The sequence below is a fragment of the Lottia gigantea genome (genome assembly GCF_000327385.1).
Source record: "Lottia gigantea unplaced genomic scaffold LOTGIsca_68, whole genome shotgun sequence".
NCBI classification, from domain to species: domain Eukaryota; kingdom Metazoa; phylum Mollusca; class Gastropoda; family Lottiidae; genus Lottia; species Lottia gigantea.
This window is the reverse complement of record NW_008710315.1, coordinates 276745-296095: the sequence shown is the minus strand read 5'-3', so window position 1 is coordinate 296095 and position 19351 is coordinate 276745. Positions and strand designations below refer to the sequence as shown.

Here is a 19351-nt window from a genome sequence, read left to right as displayed (position 1 = left end):
AAATGTTTCCATTTCAAGATCACCTTGATGCACCTTGTAATTGAGTTTGTCAACTCAGCAATGTTGCTTTCAGAGAGTGGTCTACTGTTCTTTGTAGTGTGTTAGACACTTGCTTACTAACCTGAAGGTCCAGGGTTCAATCTTGGCATAGGTTGAAATAATACCTTCAGATTTTTCAACCTGATTTCCCTGTCAGTGATGCAGGTAAGAGAGGCTGACATGGATAACACGTCTAGTCGTTCGAATTGGACAATATACCGAGGCCCAGTGTGCTACATGCTGTGCATGTTAAAGATCCCTCGACAGTTAGAAATTGAAAAAGAGCAGGTTAATGCCACTGTCCTGGCAAAATTTCTCTCATTGCACCCTGCATGGCGTTGCCCGTCTTCATTAGCCCACATGGTGCAGAAAAGTAGGGCGTAAAACTCCATTCATTTCATTTTTTATTTTTACTGTTCTTTCTAGACAAATTTCGTTCATTGTACACTGAATTCCATTTCCATTTGCCCAATCAGGTGGAGAAAAGAAGACATTAAACTCCATTTCAATTTCACTTCCTTAGTTTTGAGATCAAATAGTACTTAGAAATTTTACTCTATATTAGGAAACTAGAGTTCAATAATAAAATGAAGTAATGGGTACTATTTTCGGTGACTAAGATCTATGTTGGAGTCGACAAGATTTCTATAACCAGCTGTTTAAAGCCTTTGACTAATCAATAGATCGATCCAGTCTCTTTCCCTCTAGTGTAAACAACAGGTTTTCAAGATTGATACTTGATATTGATTATCCAGTCTTTTTTCTCTGTAGTTTGCTCCACAGACACTGTTTGATTCCTTGGATTTCAATCTTCATTCTTTGTACTGAGTGACTTGGTTTCCTCTTCTCAGTGTTGGTAAATGAAAGAGCCAAAGTGGTAAAAGATCTGTTTTCCAAGTGTTCACTTATGTCCTTGAAGACAGGATTGAACCTCATGAGTCCTTGAAAACTGGCATGTGGCCTTGAGCATTCCTGAAAACTGACCGTAAAGTCCTAGTTTATGTCGTCTTATATAGAGATTCTATTCTTCTGTCATGGCGCCTGGTTAGTCCAAGTGATGAATAAAGTTTGAAACTTTAAATTTTATGTCCATTCTAAGAGATGGTATCCTAAGAGTTATGTCAGACAGACATATGACAAAAGTCTTCTTGGAAAGGCTTTTCCCAGACATAAAGGATATTAAATTGAATATTAACAACTCCAGAACTATGAGGAAGGTCTCTTTAAATTTGTAAAGTCTAGATTATCAAGTCCTCCAATAGTTGGACAATATCACGTATAGAGTGTGACTCAGTGTAACAGCTGACATACTTGAAATGACTAATGATCTAGGAGAAATAGTTTAATGCATTGAGTAATTGACAAAATTGCATAAAATCTCTTAACTACAGAGCTCGTTTAACTAATCTAGCTGGAGTTAATTACACTATTACTGAATGTTGTTAATTAAATGCATGAGAGAAGATTGCTAAGACACGTAAAGAAAAAACACTAGCTATTGTATGGTTTAGTTTTTCTTTTGTTGGTTGGTTAAACATTTATTTGTGCATTCAGGGTATGAAAAAAGCCAAGTGAGAAAAAAAGAGATTTCTTTTAAAGGCATAAAACCCCTTAGGATGACAAAAAAGTTGAAATGCCTAAAGGGACAGGTGCGCCATTTTGGGGGTTGATTTGAGTCTGGAATTAAGTCATCAAGAGTATTCGAAATGTTTGAAAATTGCATAATTCTTTCAAAAATATCTCAAACTAGAAATTTCTTTTCCTATTTCTATAGATGTCTTTTCTATATATGGCAGGGTCCCAAGATAAGATGACGCGTCTTTTTAACTTTCAAACACCGATAATATTAGTGATTGGCTGAGCTTAAAAATCCTGTTTCTGAGATTTAAGTATCATTGGTCAAAAACCTGTCCCTTTTAAATTGGCCATCAGTGGACTTAATGATACAACTATACAGCAGAATCCTCTATAATCCTGTAAATTATACAGATTATTTTTAGACTCTGTGTATCAGGGCACACTGGTAGCATCTACTTGCACGATTCCAATTTTCAGAGGTCTTTAAATCATGTAATCATTGCCATGCCACTAGAAATAAGCGTTTTTATGATGTTACTGTTGGACAAGCTGCTAATAATATCTTCATAATAGCTGGTACATCACTTGTTTTTAGTGGAATTGCTGGAATTAAAGGCGCCTTGGTTCAAAGTGATGCTATCAGTGTCTAATAAATTGAAAGAACCATTTATGTGGCTTAAACACTGAAAGACCTCAATATTCACAGCTCATTTTTGATACACTGAAACACAAATTACGTCATCCGTCGATAAGATGGCGATGTCATTTGAACGAAAAGCCAATTTGACTTCATTAAACACTTCCTTAACACCGAGAACATCAGGAATAATTCCCTAACATCTATACTAAGCGTTTGGTGACTGCTTACAAAAGGAATAAAAATCTGAGTTATTGTGACCTAGGCCAGTGCTTCTGTAATAGAGTATCTCTTATAAAACCTTATACCGAGAAAATTGGCTTTAAAGTGCCCTTTAGAAATGTATGAGGTAAAATTCATGTAAAAATATCATTAAGTATCTTGATCAATTCAAAATTTAATTATGTAAAATATGATTAGTTTTGAGTCAGTGGGATTGGAGAAGGAGCTTTAAAGATGTCAAGGTGGCGATTGTATGCATTGACACGACCTTTGTACCTTTTCAAGGTTTGCATTATGAGCCTCATTCTGGATTCAAAATGGCCGACGCATGAATAAGGTCTATTTGAAAAGACAATCTTTTGGATTATTCTCCAATCCTTTTTTGGTTGATCCATCCATTAAAAGTTTATTACATCACATCATTTGCTTGGTTACCTCAAACAAATTGTGGCTGTGGGTTTATGTCTCGACCGGCATGTGAAATTCTGATGACATCATCACTCGTAATTCCAGTCAATCCAGCTGTAAATGGGTACGGGTAATCCAGGAAAGATCAAGAGGTTTGGTTAAGGGCCAGCCGGTAGAAAGGATCCTTAACTGTGAAGTTTTTATCCTTGTAAAATATAGCTGTTTCTGTCTTTTTTACAACAGAACTTACTGTTTGTAGGGTAGAAAGAGTGATCAAATTTCTTAATTGATTTACCCAATGAGGTACTGGTAGCCTACATAATGTTGCTAGCAAAACTCATTTTTATTTCATTTGTATTTTCTAGGTAATGCCTTGATAAAATGTGGCCAAGCAGAAATAAAAGTGGGTACTGCAGAAAGAGAATTCGTAGCCCAATCAGTTAATAACTATCTTCAACCATTACGAAATTTCCTGGAAGGAGACATGAAAACCATCATGGTGAGTTATTGCCCTTGTTTTTATCCCAAGATTAATATCTCAGACATTTAAGCTTATAAATTTTATCACTTGAGCTGTTTCTGAGAAAAGATTTTTTTTATATTTAAAGTTTTTTTAAAAGATTAATTTTAATTTTACACTGTTTGAAGCTACAATTTGAAGCTCCATCAAGGTGGTTTGAGCTTAAGATAACTTTAAGCTCCAGCATGACAATTTTTATCCCGAATCAGTTTTTAGCTCCAGTAGTTTAATTTGATAAACCTGACAGATTGTTTTAAGTTTCAGAGGCTTCAGTAGCTTCTGAAGTCTAAAAACTTTTTAAGCTCCTACTCGTATCAATTATGAGCTTAAAAACATTGTCGGATTTGAAGAGTCCAAATTATAGTCACTGAACCATCCTGGGTCATCTGAATTTCAGAAAGAGAAGAAGCTATTGGAGGTTAAAAGATTAGATTTGGATGCAGCTAAAAGTCGATTAAGGAAAGCCAAATCACCAGGTGCTCAGCAACAGGTAATGTATAATTTTAATACTCTTGGTGTTCAGATCTTTCCTAGGTGTGCTTTAATTTTCAGGTTTTGGTATACAATATTTTTCAGCATTTTTTATGTAATTAGGCAAATAAATCCGTAAACAGCAATGATTCTAGGCTTAATGCGAAATCTACATTACAAACCATGTAGGTTGTTCTCAGGTTCAACAAAATCTACACTCTACACACCCAAAATACTCTCTACTTGAGTGCAACATAATTTACACACAAAGCAATCTACACAGGTACAACATAATTTACACACAATACAATCTACACAGGACCAACATAATCTACACACATAATCTACACAGGACCAACATAATCTATGCACAATACAAGCTACACAGGACCAAAATAATCTAAACACAATATAACCTACACAGGACCAACATGATCTGCACACAATATAATCTACACAGGTACAACACAATCTACACACAATACAATCTACGCAGGACTAACAAATTCTACACACAATATAATCTACACAGGACCAACACAATCTACACACAATACAATTTGCACAGGTACAACATAATCTACACACAATACAATCTACACAGGTACTACATAATCTACACACAATACAATCTACTCAGGACCAAATAATCTATGTACAATATAATCTACACAACTCTACAATTTACACGGATACAAGACATAGTGCAATCTACACAGGTACTGGTACAACATAATCTACACCACACAATCTACACAGGTACAACATAATCTACACACAATACGATCTATACAGGTATAACATAATATACACACATAATATACAACCAATACAATCATTATCTACATGTAAGCTTATACACTGTAATCTACACACTGTAATCAACACACAACACAATTTATATAGGTACAACATAATCTACACACAACACAATTTATATGGGTACGACATAATCTACACACAACACAATTTATATGGATACAACATAATCTACACAATACAATCTACAGACAATACAATCTTAACAGTTACAACATAGTCTATGCACAATACAAGCTACATAGGTACAACAAAATCTACACACAACACAATTTATATGGGTACAACATAATCTACACACAACACAATTTATATGGATACAACATAATCTACACAATACAATCTACAGACAATACAATCTTAACAGTTACATCATAATCTATGCCCAAACGCAATTTATATGGGTACAACATAATCTACACACAACACAATTTATATGGGTAAAAAATAATGTACACACATATCAGAAATATGACATTATAGAAATGCCAATGAACACATAATGTGTTTTGTCCACTATTCTATAACTAGTTAGAATTAAACTGTTATGTGGGTGAGCTCCTTTAATAACACAAAATTGTAGATTCATTAGTTGCTCTAAAAGAATACCACAGTCCTTTGCTGAACTGGTCATATGCAATCAAGTAAACAAAGGCTTTATTTGTTTATTGGCACAATATTTATCTGATTGTCTTATCAGAGATTTCCCATTGCCTATTCAGAGTGTATTACAATTCTGTTAATTACATTGTACTGTAACCATAGTGATCTGTATACAACCATTGATGTGTTATATAACAGTCACTGTTGGTTGCTATACTTTTCTCTTCATTAGCCAAATCATTGTTATAGAGTATAGTTGTTGGTAGAAAAAGCCTGTTTTTAAATAGTTAGCCACTAATTGAAATTAGCTTGCAACATTTTGTTGAGTTTTTGAATTGTATGTGAACTTATATGTACTAATTTGTACAAATTGAATAACCAGTCTATTTATATTCAAATATCTCCAAGATTGTCTCTTAAGGAGTACAAAAATTCAAATATAAACTTATAGTGTTAAACCTTTAAAACATTACTAGTTATTATAGTCTTATACAATCAAATATGTACCACATTGTACAAATCAAATACAAACTTAAAGTGTTAAGCCCTAAAACATTACAACTTCTACTTACTCAGTTTTATACTAATCAAATACATACCAAGTTGTACAAATTGAATACAAACTTAAAGTGTTAAGCCATTCAACATTAAACTTTTCTCGTTATACAAATCAAATACAAACTTGATGAATTAAGACTATAATATACAAAAAAGTTGTAAAAATCAAATACAAACATAAAGTGCTAAGCCCTAAACCATTTTAACTTCTACTTTCTTTCCCTGCCATATTCAAAATTTTATCCTATCTACAAATCCTTTTACAAGTCCCGATTTTTTACACACTAAATTATAATTTTAAAAAAATACTTGATTCTCACCTTAAAGACAATTTTCTGCCAGTTTTGCTATCAAAAATAAAACTGGTTGCTAAGAAAATTAGAAGAATTGAATTTAGAGGGGATGTTTGTGTGCCTTTGTATGTGTATATAAGTAACACTTATATTTTCTATTTGCACCAGATTCATGTCCTACTGCTGATGTATGTGAAGCCGATATGATGGGTGTGGTGCCAAGCAGGGTATGCTTACTCTTCTAGACACCTGATGCCACTTTTCATTATGAAATACTTTCTCACTTATGATTGATATACTTCCTCATGTCAAAAGTTCATTAGCTGCTACCAATGTTGTTTGGATTTCGGGTTTCGTTTTGCAGTTCTGATCATTAGTATTTGGTTTATTTAATCCAACAATTCAAGAAAAATTTGACCAGATTAGGACATCATGGATGGCATGCAAGCCTAAAATTATGTCATCAGCTGGTCAGGTTTTTTCGAGAAATACAGAAACCACGGGAACCACAAACAGCAAAAGGGAAATCAGAATGGTGCTAATAGAAGCTATAAGTGTTCCACATAAACATCATCTTCGCAATGGTCAAGATAGTATGTCTTCATCTTATACCTTGACTGCAAAGGCCCACTTTCTTGTTTCACAGAAGTTTGAGAATACAGAAATTTGATTGGCTAAGCCAATCTGGGCCCTCGCCAGAAAGACTGTAAAAAATAATTATGCATGAAATCGAGGCCTCTGATTGCCTTGGCTGTATTCACTGGCATACAATACAATTAAATGTTGAAAGTTATGAAACAAGAATAGTGGCCATTGCAGTCAAGGTATAAGATGAAAAATTCAATACCTTGACCATTGTGAAGATACATATAATGCCAAGAAAATATTTTTGAAGAATCTCTCTGTGCTTATGTCAATGTGGCCTATGTGTGTGTTAGCTTGTCTGGCTTCTTGCTTTGCTAGCTTTTTTGAAAGTTTTTCTTATTTGATAGCCATTCTTCTGAAAACCAGTCTGGTGGAATTTTAATCTCACTAAAGGGATTTATGAATTTTATATTTTTCTTGTCCAAATTCTACGCCAGTGATCTAAGTTTGGACCTTCCAAAATTAAGCATTGCTTCGAGAATCAAGTATTTTTTGTCATTGGTCATCTTTAGTTTAAAATCCTCCTGAAAATACCAATTCTATCTCAATGATTACTTGTAGCACGCAACAGGATATTTGGGAGGTTGTTTTCCCCCAGTCTTACCAGCTGAAACATGGGAAGAACGCCAGGTAATGTCACCTTACCAGCTGGCAAACATGCAACATCCAAATTACTTAATCCATGCCCTTGAGCCTATATTGAATGAATCTTCAGTATCAGCAACAGAAGCTCAGTCTATAGCGATTGAATCTTTAGTATAAGCAACTGAAGCTAAAGTCAAAGCTCTGAGCTAAAACAGAGCTGAAATGTGTCCATCTTGATCCATTCAAGGCCGTATGAGTTAGTCAACATCTTGCCTTTGATACACATACATCATATCTATATTACCAAGTTTGATTGGTTGATCTATTTCTTTTTCAACCAATGAAATTTTGAGATTCCCAATTTTGAAATTTTTCTTGCACTCCATAAGAAACATAAGATTGGCTTATTTAAGAGTGGTGTAGCTAGGATCAAAGGATATGGAAGATCGTGGTGCTGTACCAAGATGGAAATAGACATTGACCTTCACATATGGCCAAGATGGATTAATATGGCATGTCTTGAGCTTTGTGGCGGTTTCAAAGCAGAAAAGATTCAGAGTGCAATTTCTGCGGCATGTTAATAAAATGATGCAGGAAAAAGTGCTGTGCACTCTATAATCATGAAAGCTGATGAACCTATGCTATACATAAATACCATGAGAGCTTTGTATAAGCTTATTTGATACAAAAAATACATACGATAAAATTATATTGTTACATGTAATAAATAAATTTGTTTGAATGGTAAATGGCAAATATTAAGACATACTAGCTTACTATGTAACAAACGAAAAAAGAGCAATATTTTAGTGTAGATGAAAAAAATGGATTAAATTAATTCATATTCATTGCCCTCATATGCCCTTGTCTCCTTTCCTTTTATCTTCCATATTTGACCTTTAACCTGTATTGGGGCCTTATTCACAAAAACTTAACTTCATCTGATTGGTCAATCTCTAAAATTGGTTTTGAATTTAGTTTTATTAACCAATCACATTACAGTATTTCATCTGTATTTTTTGGGGCTTGGTTATATATAACATGCCAGCCCTAAATTCAGCGAAACCCTGATATCTCGCCCAACTGGGCTGGCCCACCACATATAACCAGGCCCTTAGTTAAGTTTTTGAGAATGAGGACCCCCAGTGTATATATATTTTGGTAACTGGTATAATTATTAGCTGTATTTGATATACATGTATGATATATTAATGATATTGTTATATTTTATCAGTATATTTTTCAATGGGGTCTGTTTTCTTTATTCTTGCTGCTCAGACTGATATTCCTCATGACTTGTACTATATGGAGGTCGGTCTTTACCACTCAATATTTCTAGCTTTTAATGTTGTCTGTAGAATCTAGGCATTCACTTTTTGATAAATTTGACCTGCACCACCCTGCTCATTTTTTTAATTGCTATATATATATATATATAGTATATGACAAAGAAATTAATTGGAAGAGGTGTTTTGTTTCAAGAGTAATGTTGCAAACACATTACCACATGTTTTGGTGTATAATTTAGGCATTCACTTTTTATGATAAATTTGACCTGCACCGCCCTGCTCATTTTTTTAATTGCTATATATATATTATATAGTATATGACAAAGAAATATATTGGAAGATCTTTTTTGTTTTAACAGTAATGTTGCAAACACATTACCACATGTTATGGTATGAGCACACAAACAGTCTTGGTTGCCGATTTTTGTTGCTGACATCAAATATTGAGTAAAATCTCATGTGTGTCCGTGCTTCCAGGACAAGATTATTGCGTTTTCGACAGGATTTATAATATCAAATCAGTTGCCGATTGTTTTATCATCTGCAAGATCCAGACGTGATTATCGACTTGGTGGAAACTCATAAAAAGACTCTAGTTTACGAACAAAATGGCCAACCAAGACTGTTTGTGTACGCGTACCATTACAAGTTTATACTCATTTTTGAGTTAAATTATTTTGTGCACAGCAGACATTGAAGAGCTCAATATTAAGCTTTATTTGTCTTGATCTTATTAAAATAAGACTATATAAGTTACTTTCTCTTGAATTTCTGATAGTTTTGTCTACATAATAATCTAACAAAATTTTTACTGCAGTCTTGTTCTAGTGACTTAAATCTTAAATGATCAAAGCGTTTCTTGCAGGACCTGTTTCATGATATCAAGAATAATTTTTCTACTTGCATTTGTTTGGTTAAAAATAACATGGTTAGAACAAGACTGTGGTACAAAACTTGTTAGATTTCAATGAAGAAAAAAATATCAGGAAAAAAAGAAAGAAATTGTATTCTGGTTTTAATAAGATTGTATTTGTCTAGGTGAATGCCTTTGTCTTGTTATGTGTGAACTAGTTTTGTTGTGAACTAGTGTTTAGTCTGGTTGTGAACTAGTGTTTAGTCTGGTTGTGAACTAGTATTTGAACAAGTTTTTAGTCTAGTTGTGAACTAGTGTTTAGTGTAGTTGTGAACTAGTCCTTAGCCTTGTAGTGAATTAGTCCTTAGTCTTGTTGTGAACTAGTTCTTAGACTTGTAGTGAATTAGTCCTTAGTCTTGTTGTGAACTAGTCCTTAGTTTTGTTGTGAACTAGTGTTTAGTCTTGTTGTTTTCATACATTTAATTTCATCATGACCACTGTTAAAGTATTTCAGCCAAAACGCCAAAAAATTTAGAGAGGCATTTAAAGGGATTGTGAAAAGGTTTTTGCTAAACTTTTATAGGTAAAGGTGACACTGACACCTACTTGTACTCTTCCATTTTGCGCTCAGATATCTGCTGGTCTTTCAATTCCACTAAAATTAAGTGTGTTGTTATTACAAATTACAATGATGATGCCAATAGAAGCCAACAATGGCTGCAATACACATAAAAAAAGCTGGAGAATCATAACTGGCTATTACTATTTAGTCTCATCAATCCTGATCTAAAACAAATTAAGCAGCATTGGCACAGTTGTTTGACATCGGGACAAAAATTGACCATGTTCCTTGACAATGTCAACTTTATCATGACCAGCTGAACATTTATTCACAACATCCCTAATCTGAAATAATTTTTCTCAATATTACTCACTGATTAAAGAAATGAAACATTGGCAAAATTGTCTCTGGTATATAGACATTTAAACTAAATCCTGGTGAGCTGACCTCAAAAATATCTGAAATAAATTGTTTCAATATGATTCACTGTCTTTTAAGTTAAGCGCCGGCTTTGACAAATTTAAGCTAGTCATGACTGGCTAACCATGTAGTCTCATCAGCATCTCTGATCTGACACCATTGTCTGAATATAAATCAATGTCTTGAGAAATTAATAAAAGTTGGCACAACCTGGACAAAAATTGATAATATGCACCCAATCCTGACTGGCTCAGCATTAAGACTCATCAGCATCCCTGATCTGACACAATTGTCTCTTTCTGACTCACTGTTCCTTGATTTACACATTGATAAAAATTGACAATGTGCTGTAACAATGTCAACCTCATCATGACTGGCCAAACATTTAACAAAAATTGACTATGATATATTATGTGATATCAATGTGCTTTGACAAATTTTAGTTATTCATGACTGGCTCACCATTTTGCCTCATCAGCATCCCTGATCTGACACAATGGTCTCAATATGAATCATTGTCTTGAGAAATTAAGCGTTGGCACGATTGTCTGGCATCTTGACAAAAATTGACAATGATATATTACTTGACATCAATGATTGCGTAGGTAAGAATCAGAAAGTTAGTCTAACTCTACAGGGATCGTATTATGTTTGACATTTACAATAGATTGCTAGATGATATTAGGCTTTTCTTTATCTATCAAATATTCATGTTCTGATGGAAATTTTTGCTTATTTGGCTGAATTTTCCTTAGACTGAATTTGGAAAGGACAATATCACTTTGGTCAGTAACGGACCTAATTCTGATCCATTTAAAATAAAGATTCTAATTATTAAATTATTACTAATTACAGCTAGTCCTTTTCAAATAACAATTTGATATTTGGTTTGTCTACAATTACCTAAAGAAGGTTCATGCTTTCTATGTCAAAAAATAAATGAAAAAATCTTTACTCAGCGCAATGTCCGATTATTTGCTTTCTAAGCCATAAAAACTTAAATTTAAGCTGTCTGTATCAGTTATAAGTATGAAGTTTAGATTTTTGGTTTGTCTACAATGTGAATAAAGACACAAAAGGACAAAATGATGACAGTCTATGATGACAATTCTTTCCAGACAGTAATTCTAACAGCTAAATTTGGCGTGAATTTGATGGATTCTAATAGGAGCTAGTTAAGATGTCAAGGTAGCAATTTTGCCTTTTTTTAGACTTGCAAACGCACTACAAGTACTATAACTATGCCAGCAGACGACAAATTCATGTGTTCTACTTCACTGGCGCGCCACCTAGTGTCTGAATTGCACTCAAGTCAAATATAAGAAATATTATAGATAAAAAGCAAGTTATAAGGGTCCTATGATTAATTTCTATAAAGCTTGGTGGTTGAAAAGTACAAAAAAATCAATAAATCAATTACAGTTATATAGCCACTTGATTCAGTACTTATAGGTCATTAACTGTCTAGATGATATCTGTTTGGAATCAAATGGAATCAAATGTAGATATATTAAGTTAGATAAACCTTTCATAGGATCCATGTGCTAAGCCTGGTTCATATTTTTTTTTTTATCTATATCTGAACATTGCCAATCTTTTATGCAACTAAATTGTTAAAATCTATCTTAACTTTTCCAATAAATTGTTCAAATCTATCTGAATATTGCCAATAAATTGTTCAAATCTATCTGAACATTTCTTATAAATTGTTCAAATCTGTCTGAACATTTCCAAATAATTGTTGAAATCTATCTTAACTTTTCCAATAAATTGTTCAAATCTATCTGAATATTGCCAATAAATTGTTCAAATCTATCTGAACATTTCTTATAAATTGTTCAAATCTGTCTGAACATTTCCAAATAATTGTTGAAATCTATCTGAACATTTCTTATAAATTGTTCAAATCTATCTGAACATTTCTTATAAATTGTTCAAATCTGTCTGAACATTTCCAAATAATTGTTGAAATCTATCTGAACATTTCTTATAAATTGTTCAAATCTATCTGAATATTGCCAATAAATTGTTCAAATTTATCTGAACATTTCTTATAAATTGTTCAAATCTATCTGGACATTTCCAATAATTGTTCAAATCTATCTGAACATTTCCAATAAATTGTTAAAATCTATCTCAACATTTCCAATAAATTGTTAAAATCTATCTGAAAATTGCCAATAAATTGTTCAAATATATCTGAACATTTCTTATGAATTATAAAATATATCTGTACACTGTCAAATCTTTAAAATATATCTGAACAGTGTCAAATCTTTAAAATATATCTGAACAGTATCAGATCTTTAAAATGTATCTGAACAGTGTCAAATCTTTAAAATATATCTGAACAGTATCAGATCTTTAAAATGTATCTGAACAGTGTCAAATCTTTAAAATATATCTGAACAGTATCAAATCTTTAAAATATATCTGAACAGTGTCAAATCTTTAAAATATATCTGAACAGTATCAGATCTTTAAAATGTATCTGAACAGTGTCAAATCTTTAAAATATATCTGAACAGTATCAAATCTTTAAAATATATCTGAATATTTCCAAATTTACTAAATATATCTGACAATTTTCAATTCATCTCACATGGAAATTTGTAGCAACATTGGAATGGGTTTTGAATCTAATCAGTGCAAATAACTACTTGATGACACGAAGCTTATCAATATTGTATGTATTAATCCCTCGACACATGTCCTACCATATTGATTAGAGTTATAATAAGGTTTTATCTAATATATATTTCAGTAGATTTGATATTGATGTTGCATGTTTGTTGCTGGCTAGATCTCTTGTTCACTCTTTTCTATTATTTTAGATTCTATTTCTATATCTCTTTCATACTAATACTAATAGATTTACTTTATTAATGTTTGCTAAACATCATATACTAATAGTGTTTGTTTGATATTTATTAATAATGCTTTCTAAGCATGTAATAAACTAGGAAATTTATGATTTCTATCTCTTTCTATTCTGTCCACTTTATTAATGATTGCAAAACATCTTCTAGTGCTAATAATGTTTGATTAATATTTAGTCATAATGCTTATTAAGCATGGGATAAAACATTTTTCAGATCAAAACACTATTCATGATTTCTATTTGAATTTCTAATAGATTTGCTTTATCAATGTTTGCAAAACATCTTATCATACTACAAATGTTTGTTTAATGTCAAATCAAAACACAATTTATCATTTCTATATCTTCTATTCTGTTGTCTGTATTAATGCTTGCTTATTATCTTATAGCACTACTTGTTTGTTTAATAAAGTAATAATGCTTGCTAAGCATGGGATAAAACATTTTTCAAATCAAAACAGAATTCATGGTTTTTATTCTATCAAATGTTTCAATTTCTTTATCTCTTTCTTTCCAATAGGTTCTCTTTACTAATGTTTGCTAAACATCTTATAGTTCTACTAATGTTTGCTAAACATCCTATAGTTCTACTAATGTTTGTTTAATGCTTATAAAGCATATTATAAAACATGTCAAATCAAAACACAATTCATCATTTCTATACCTTCTATTCTGTTGTCTGTATTAATGTTTGAGGAACATCTTATGTTTCTATTAATGTTTGTTTGATAAAGTAATATTGCTTGCTAAGCATGGGATAAAACATTTTTCAAAACACATGATTTCTATTCTATCAATCTAAGTTTCTATTTCTTTATCTCTTTCTTTTCAAGGGGTTCTCTTTATTAATGTTTGCTAAACATCTTATAGTTCTACAAATGTTTGTTCAATGCTTGTTAAGCATGTTATTAAACATGTCTATTCATAATCTCTGTTCTCTTAATCTTAGTTTATATTTCTATCTCTCTTTCTTTCTAATATTCTCTTTATTAATGTTTGCTAAATGTTGTGCCTATTATCCAGTTGTAACCTAAACCTATTTTGTGATAATAAACTAACCCAAAACTGTATATATTCATGTTGAAAAGTGACACGGATGGCTGAAATTGAGCTCATTGAAAATAATTATTTTGACGACACTATCCCTTAAAAGTAAAGTAAAGCTTGGTATCATTATAAATGAATGATTTTCCAATGGTAAATTAATTATTGAACCACATTCTTAGATTTATTGCACTGTTTTACATGATATGGGATTTCCTTTTAAACATTTAACCATTTCAAAGAAGCCATGGTAGCAGTTTTTTTGCTTCATTCCAATTTAAATTAGACCAAACTTTCATTCTGATTTTTTTGTCAAGTTTTAATTTTAATTGAGCAGAAGGGCAATTAGTTGATTGGCTGGTCATATTATTAAACAGATGAATGTTCATGAGGGCTGCCTTTAGACCCTAACTGAAGTGGCTGTATTAGAATTAAAAGCTGAATAAAAAATATTAGAACAAAAGTTTGGTCTATTTTTTTTATTAGACAGCTTCATGATATGCATGTATCAATATATATGGTTTATGGCATTATAGAAGTTAATAGAAATAGAGTGAAATTTCTCAAATAAGATCTGCAAAGTATAACATCATAAGAATATACAATTTGTAGCACAGCCAAAAAGTTTTAAATTGATTGCATTCAGAAATTCAAAAAAGTTTACATTAAAAACAACTAAAGCCAAATAACTTTCATTATCTATGTTGATTCTCTATGTTGACATACTCAGTCACAGAATGGCATCAGGTGAATCTCAAAATTGGTGAAAATGGTATTTTTTATATATGCATGCATGTTATTAGTTGGTATTAGAACTTTAGTCTTAGTATTGTATCATATAAAACTAAATTTGTATCTTTACTGTTGTCAAAATTCTAAATATTGTTTATATGTGATATCCATAACTGGTTTTACAAAGTATTGCTAAATACATTGAAATGCCTAGTCTTTCAATCTGCTGGCATGATTTTGCTTAAGAATGTTTTAAAGTTTTTTTATAGGGTTTTCTTTGAAAATAACTTAATAATTAACATTTTCTTATTCCTTTTGTGCTGCTAGGATGATGCTGTAGCAAAGGTTAGTATCTAGCTACCTGTTCTGTTTATTAATCCTCCATTGGTATTTGCATATTTTGCTTGGAAAATTTATGATAGACATATTTGTTGAAATGTTATTTTTGGGGGTTTTTTTTTAATATTATTTTTTTTTTTTTCATTATCATTTTATTATTTTTTTTTCATTATTATTATTTTATTTATTTTTTTATTATTCATTATTATCTTATTTTTTATAACTTATTATTATTTGTAATTTAATTATAATTTATTTTATATTTGTTATTATTGTTATTTTTTGTATCATTATTATTATTTTATTTTAATTAATAGTTTATTATTATTTTATTTTAATTAGTTTTTTGTTTATTAATTTTTGGTAGTAATTCTGTTCATCGATTTCACCTTAAAATTATTATTTATTTAGAATATTGGGGATGATGCATTTTATTTAATTTGTATTTTGTACTTATTTATTTAGCATCAATTTATCATATTTTGATTTAATTATTATTTGAATTGTGTTTTGTATTTTGCTATTATTTACATTATTCTCCACTAGTCCCTTAAAACATACTAAATATGGTATCCCTTTTGATTTTTATTTATTTCATCAGTTCAAAGGGTTTTTATTCTTTTCAATTTGTTAATATTCCCAAGAATAATCTATCGTTTTGCCCTTTGTTTTATTCTTTAAAATCCCATTGTTATATCACAGTAGAGAAATAGTGTTCGCTGTGTATAATTCTGTGCATTACTATCATATAGTATCATATCTTATCTAATACTATGTCTTAGAATGAACATAAAATTTAAGTTCTGGAAATGGTCAATATGAGTATATATTCATCAGTTGGATTTACCTGGTGTCATTAAGTTACAACAGAATCCCTGTAAAATCTGGAAAGTTGGAAAATTCATAAAACTTACTAATTATTGAAAACATTTAATCTTAATATTTGGATTTTTTTGGATTTATCGGATTATATAAGGATCCTGTAATGTTATTTATGACACCAGGTATATCTACTGATGAATAAATGCCCTTATTGGCCAAGTTTAAAATTCTTTATTTCGATGTTCATTCTAAGACGTAGTATTCCTTTAATCTTTTTGTTTTATGGATGGTCCAGGATCTTGTTTAATTCATATTCATTATTGTCTAAAAAAAAAAATAACTTCGATAACACACAAATAAACTTTCTTTCCTCAGTTCATCTAATTTACTTCTAAAGGGCCAGTACCTGGTTTTGTGATGGTCTAAAAACTAGTTTCAAGAACCATAATAATGATAGCTTTAAAGGGGCAGGTGCACCATTTTGGGAGGTTGTTTGAGTGTTGAATATATGTTGTTAATAGTCTTTCAGAAGTATTAGAAATGTTTGAAAATTGCATTAGTGAGAAACTTTACACACTATTTCTATATATTTCTTTCTATATTTAACTTTCAAACGTGGATAATCCTGGATCTTTGATTTGAAGGCTCAAATTTCAACAGTGAGTTGTGAACACTATTACTGATTGGCTAAGCTAAAAAATTCCTTTTTCTGAGATTAAAGTATGATTGGTCAAAAAAAAAAATGGCATCTGTCCCTTTAAGGAAAACTTTTTTTTTTTCATTTTTTGGTCCTGAAAATTAAAGTGCACACTGTTTTTTTTTTTTTTGATTGTTTTTGTCTAGCAACATATTGTCCATAAAATGAATGTGAAATTTGCATATCAGAACACCTGCCTGGATACAACAGGGTTTTCTGCATTCCTTCAAAAATAATAAATAGACCTGGATATAGAAAACGATTACATATATCTTAAGCATGCTTCTTTAAACAAAAGTGCACAACTCGTCCCAAAGTGTTGACATGAAAATAAGTTCTACTTGTCCAACTTCAATAGGGGCACAGACTTAAAATTGGTCAGTTGTCTGAAGATCGCATACCGTGAAACTCTGAGTAACAACATTTTTTTTTAGGTTCTGTTTTAATATTTCTATCTTACTATACACTTGAAAATTGAAAGCAGATCAAAATATTGGACTCACAAAATGAACAATGGCTTTTATATTCTGTTCGTTAAAAATTCTCAATAATGGCAACCCATGACCCTGTGTCTTTCCCTTTTTGGGTTAACAACGCCTTCAACTACAAAATAAGAATAAGCATTGTAAACATTGTCAATGTGTGAACCTTTTTTCATGACAGAGTGTAGCTTAGTCTGTTAAAGTGGTGAAATCTTGACTTCATTTGCTTGATTACATCAAATATATAGTGGCCATGGGTTCTATTCTCAGTCAGTTATATGGTAATAATACTGTAAAAGTCTTCTTTCCTGATTGTTAAGTAGACCGAGCTGTAAATGAGTACCATGATTTAGGAAAGATCAATGCTGAGACAGAATCCTTAAAAACAAAGTTCTTACCTGTATAAAATATGGTTTTTTCTTTCACCGATTTTCAAAATTGCGATTACTTTTCCAGGCTGAAGCAGATCTACGTACAGCACAAACAGACTTTGACAGACAGGCAGAAATTACCAAAATTCTTTTAGAAGGAATCAACAGTACACATGTATGTATTGGTATTATATTTTGATGAGGTTTTCTAGCATGGTGTTAAGGTGTTCTGAGTGTACTTTTAAAATCCCTTGCGGTGCGAATTTTGCAAAAGAGCTGGAAAATGCTGTTTCCCCTTTGCTCACAGCACTTTTCTCTATCTGGAATTAACATGTTGATTCCATTACCAGCTTATGGATGTGTGTATACAAAATAGTTTCTTTCCTATTTGAAATCAGTTTGTCATGTTAGTCCAAAAATCCATGACCAGTCCCATTGAATTTACTTTGTGAGGATTGGAACTAATTTTTGAGATTTTTGAGTTGTTTATAAATCATAATTTTACCAACTTACAAAGCTCCAGTTCAGAAAGTAACAGGCTCAATATCACCTTTTTGTAGCAATTTGCTGTGGTCTCACAATCTGTCATTATCTATCTGCATTAGCCCTCAGAAGTTTGATAAAAGATGTGACCTTAAATGTTGTTTTCACTGTTACACAATTCAGAAAATTTCTATTTTACAGGCCCATCATCTCCGTTGTTTAAATGATTTTATTGAAGCCCAGATGGCTTATTTCGCACAATGTCAACAATACATGGTAGATTTACAAAGACAACTCGGCAGGTAAGTTCAATTTGGGAGGTTATTTTTGGCAATTATGTGATAACATTGCAAATCTAGGTCTATTCAATCTGATCAAAATACAGTTCTTCAATCTTCTTACTTTTGTCTGGAAATCAATTTTTACTCATTTTTGTTTATGTGAATTGGAATATCAGCATTGAAATTTCCAAGAAATTTTGAAAAAAAATTGCAAAAATCTAAAATTGTCTCTGATGATATGGAGATTATCTGAAATCTGGTTTAATGACAACAGTAATTTGTATTGGCTGCTTTCCATTATTCATACTTTCTAAGGGACTGTAAATAGATTTAAATTTTGTTTTCTAGTCAGATGTCTGTGGTTCCTGCAATTCCACTAAAACTAAGTGATTGATGACTTCACTAATGGCAAAATATGCTTTATCATATAAGGCCCTTCGCAATTAGTGACTTCATCAAACACTTAGATTAAGTGAAATTGCAGGAACCTCTGACGTCTGATTGAAAATTAAAATGGTGCAAATTAATTAATGATATCAGTGTCTCTGATACAATTAAAAATTTAGAAAACGTCTTTACAATCCCTTTAAAACGAAGAACTATCAATGTTGGGATTTGTGTATTTAGCTGGAACAGTGCATTTGCTTGGATTTATATTTCAAACTTTAATTGATGTGGTGCAAAGGCACTTTGAAAGCATGAGCTTTTAAGCTTCAG

At 31.5% G+C, this 19351-nt stretch overlaps 1 protein-coding gene across 1 annotated transcript in view; it reads left to right on the top strand.

Moving 5' to 3' along the window:
- The window catches only part of LOTGIDRAFT_130216 (hypothetical protein), a gene marked incomplete at both ends in the record, with an annotated part of 32074 nt that overhangs the window by 6618 nt on the left and 6105 nt on the right, over positions 1 to 19351 (top strand). The window contains 4 exons of the mRNA XM_009065135.1: positions 3250 to 3383; positions 3802 to 3894; positions 17956 to 18045; positions 18555 to 18655. Coding sequence (XP_009063383.1) covers positions 3250 to 3383; positions 3802 to 3894; positions 17956 to 18045; positions 18555 to 18655 — 418 coding nt within the window. The remainder of the gene's footprint in view (positions 1 to 3249; positions 3384 to 3801; positions 3895 to 17955; positions 18046 to 18554; positions 18656 to 19351) is intronic.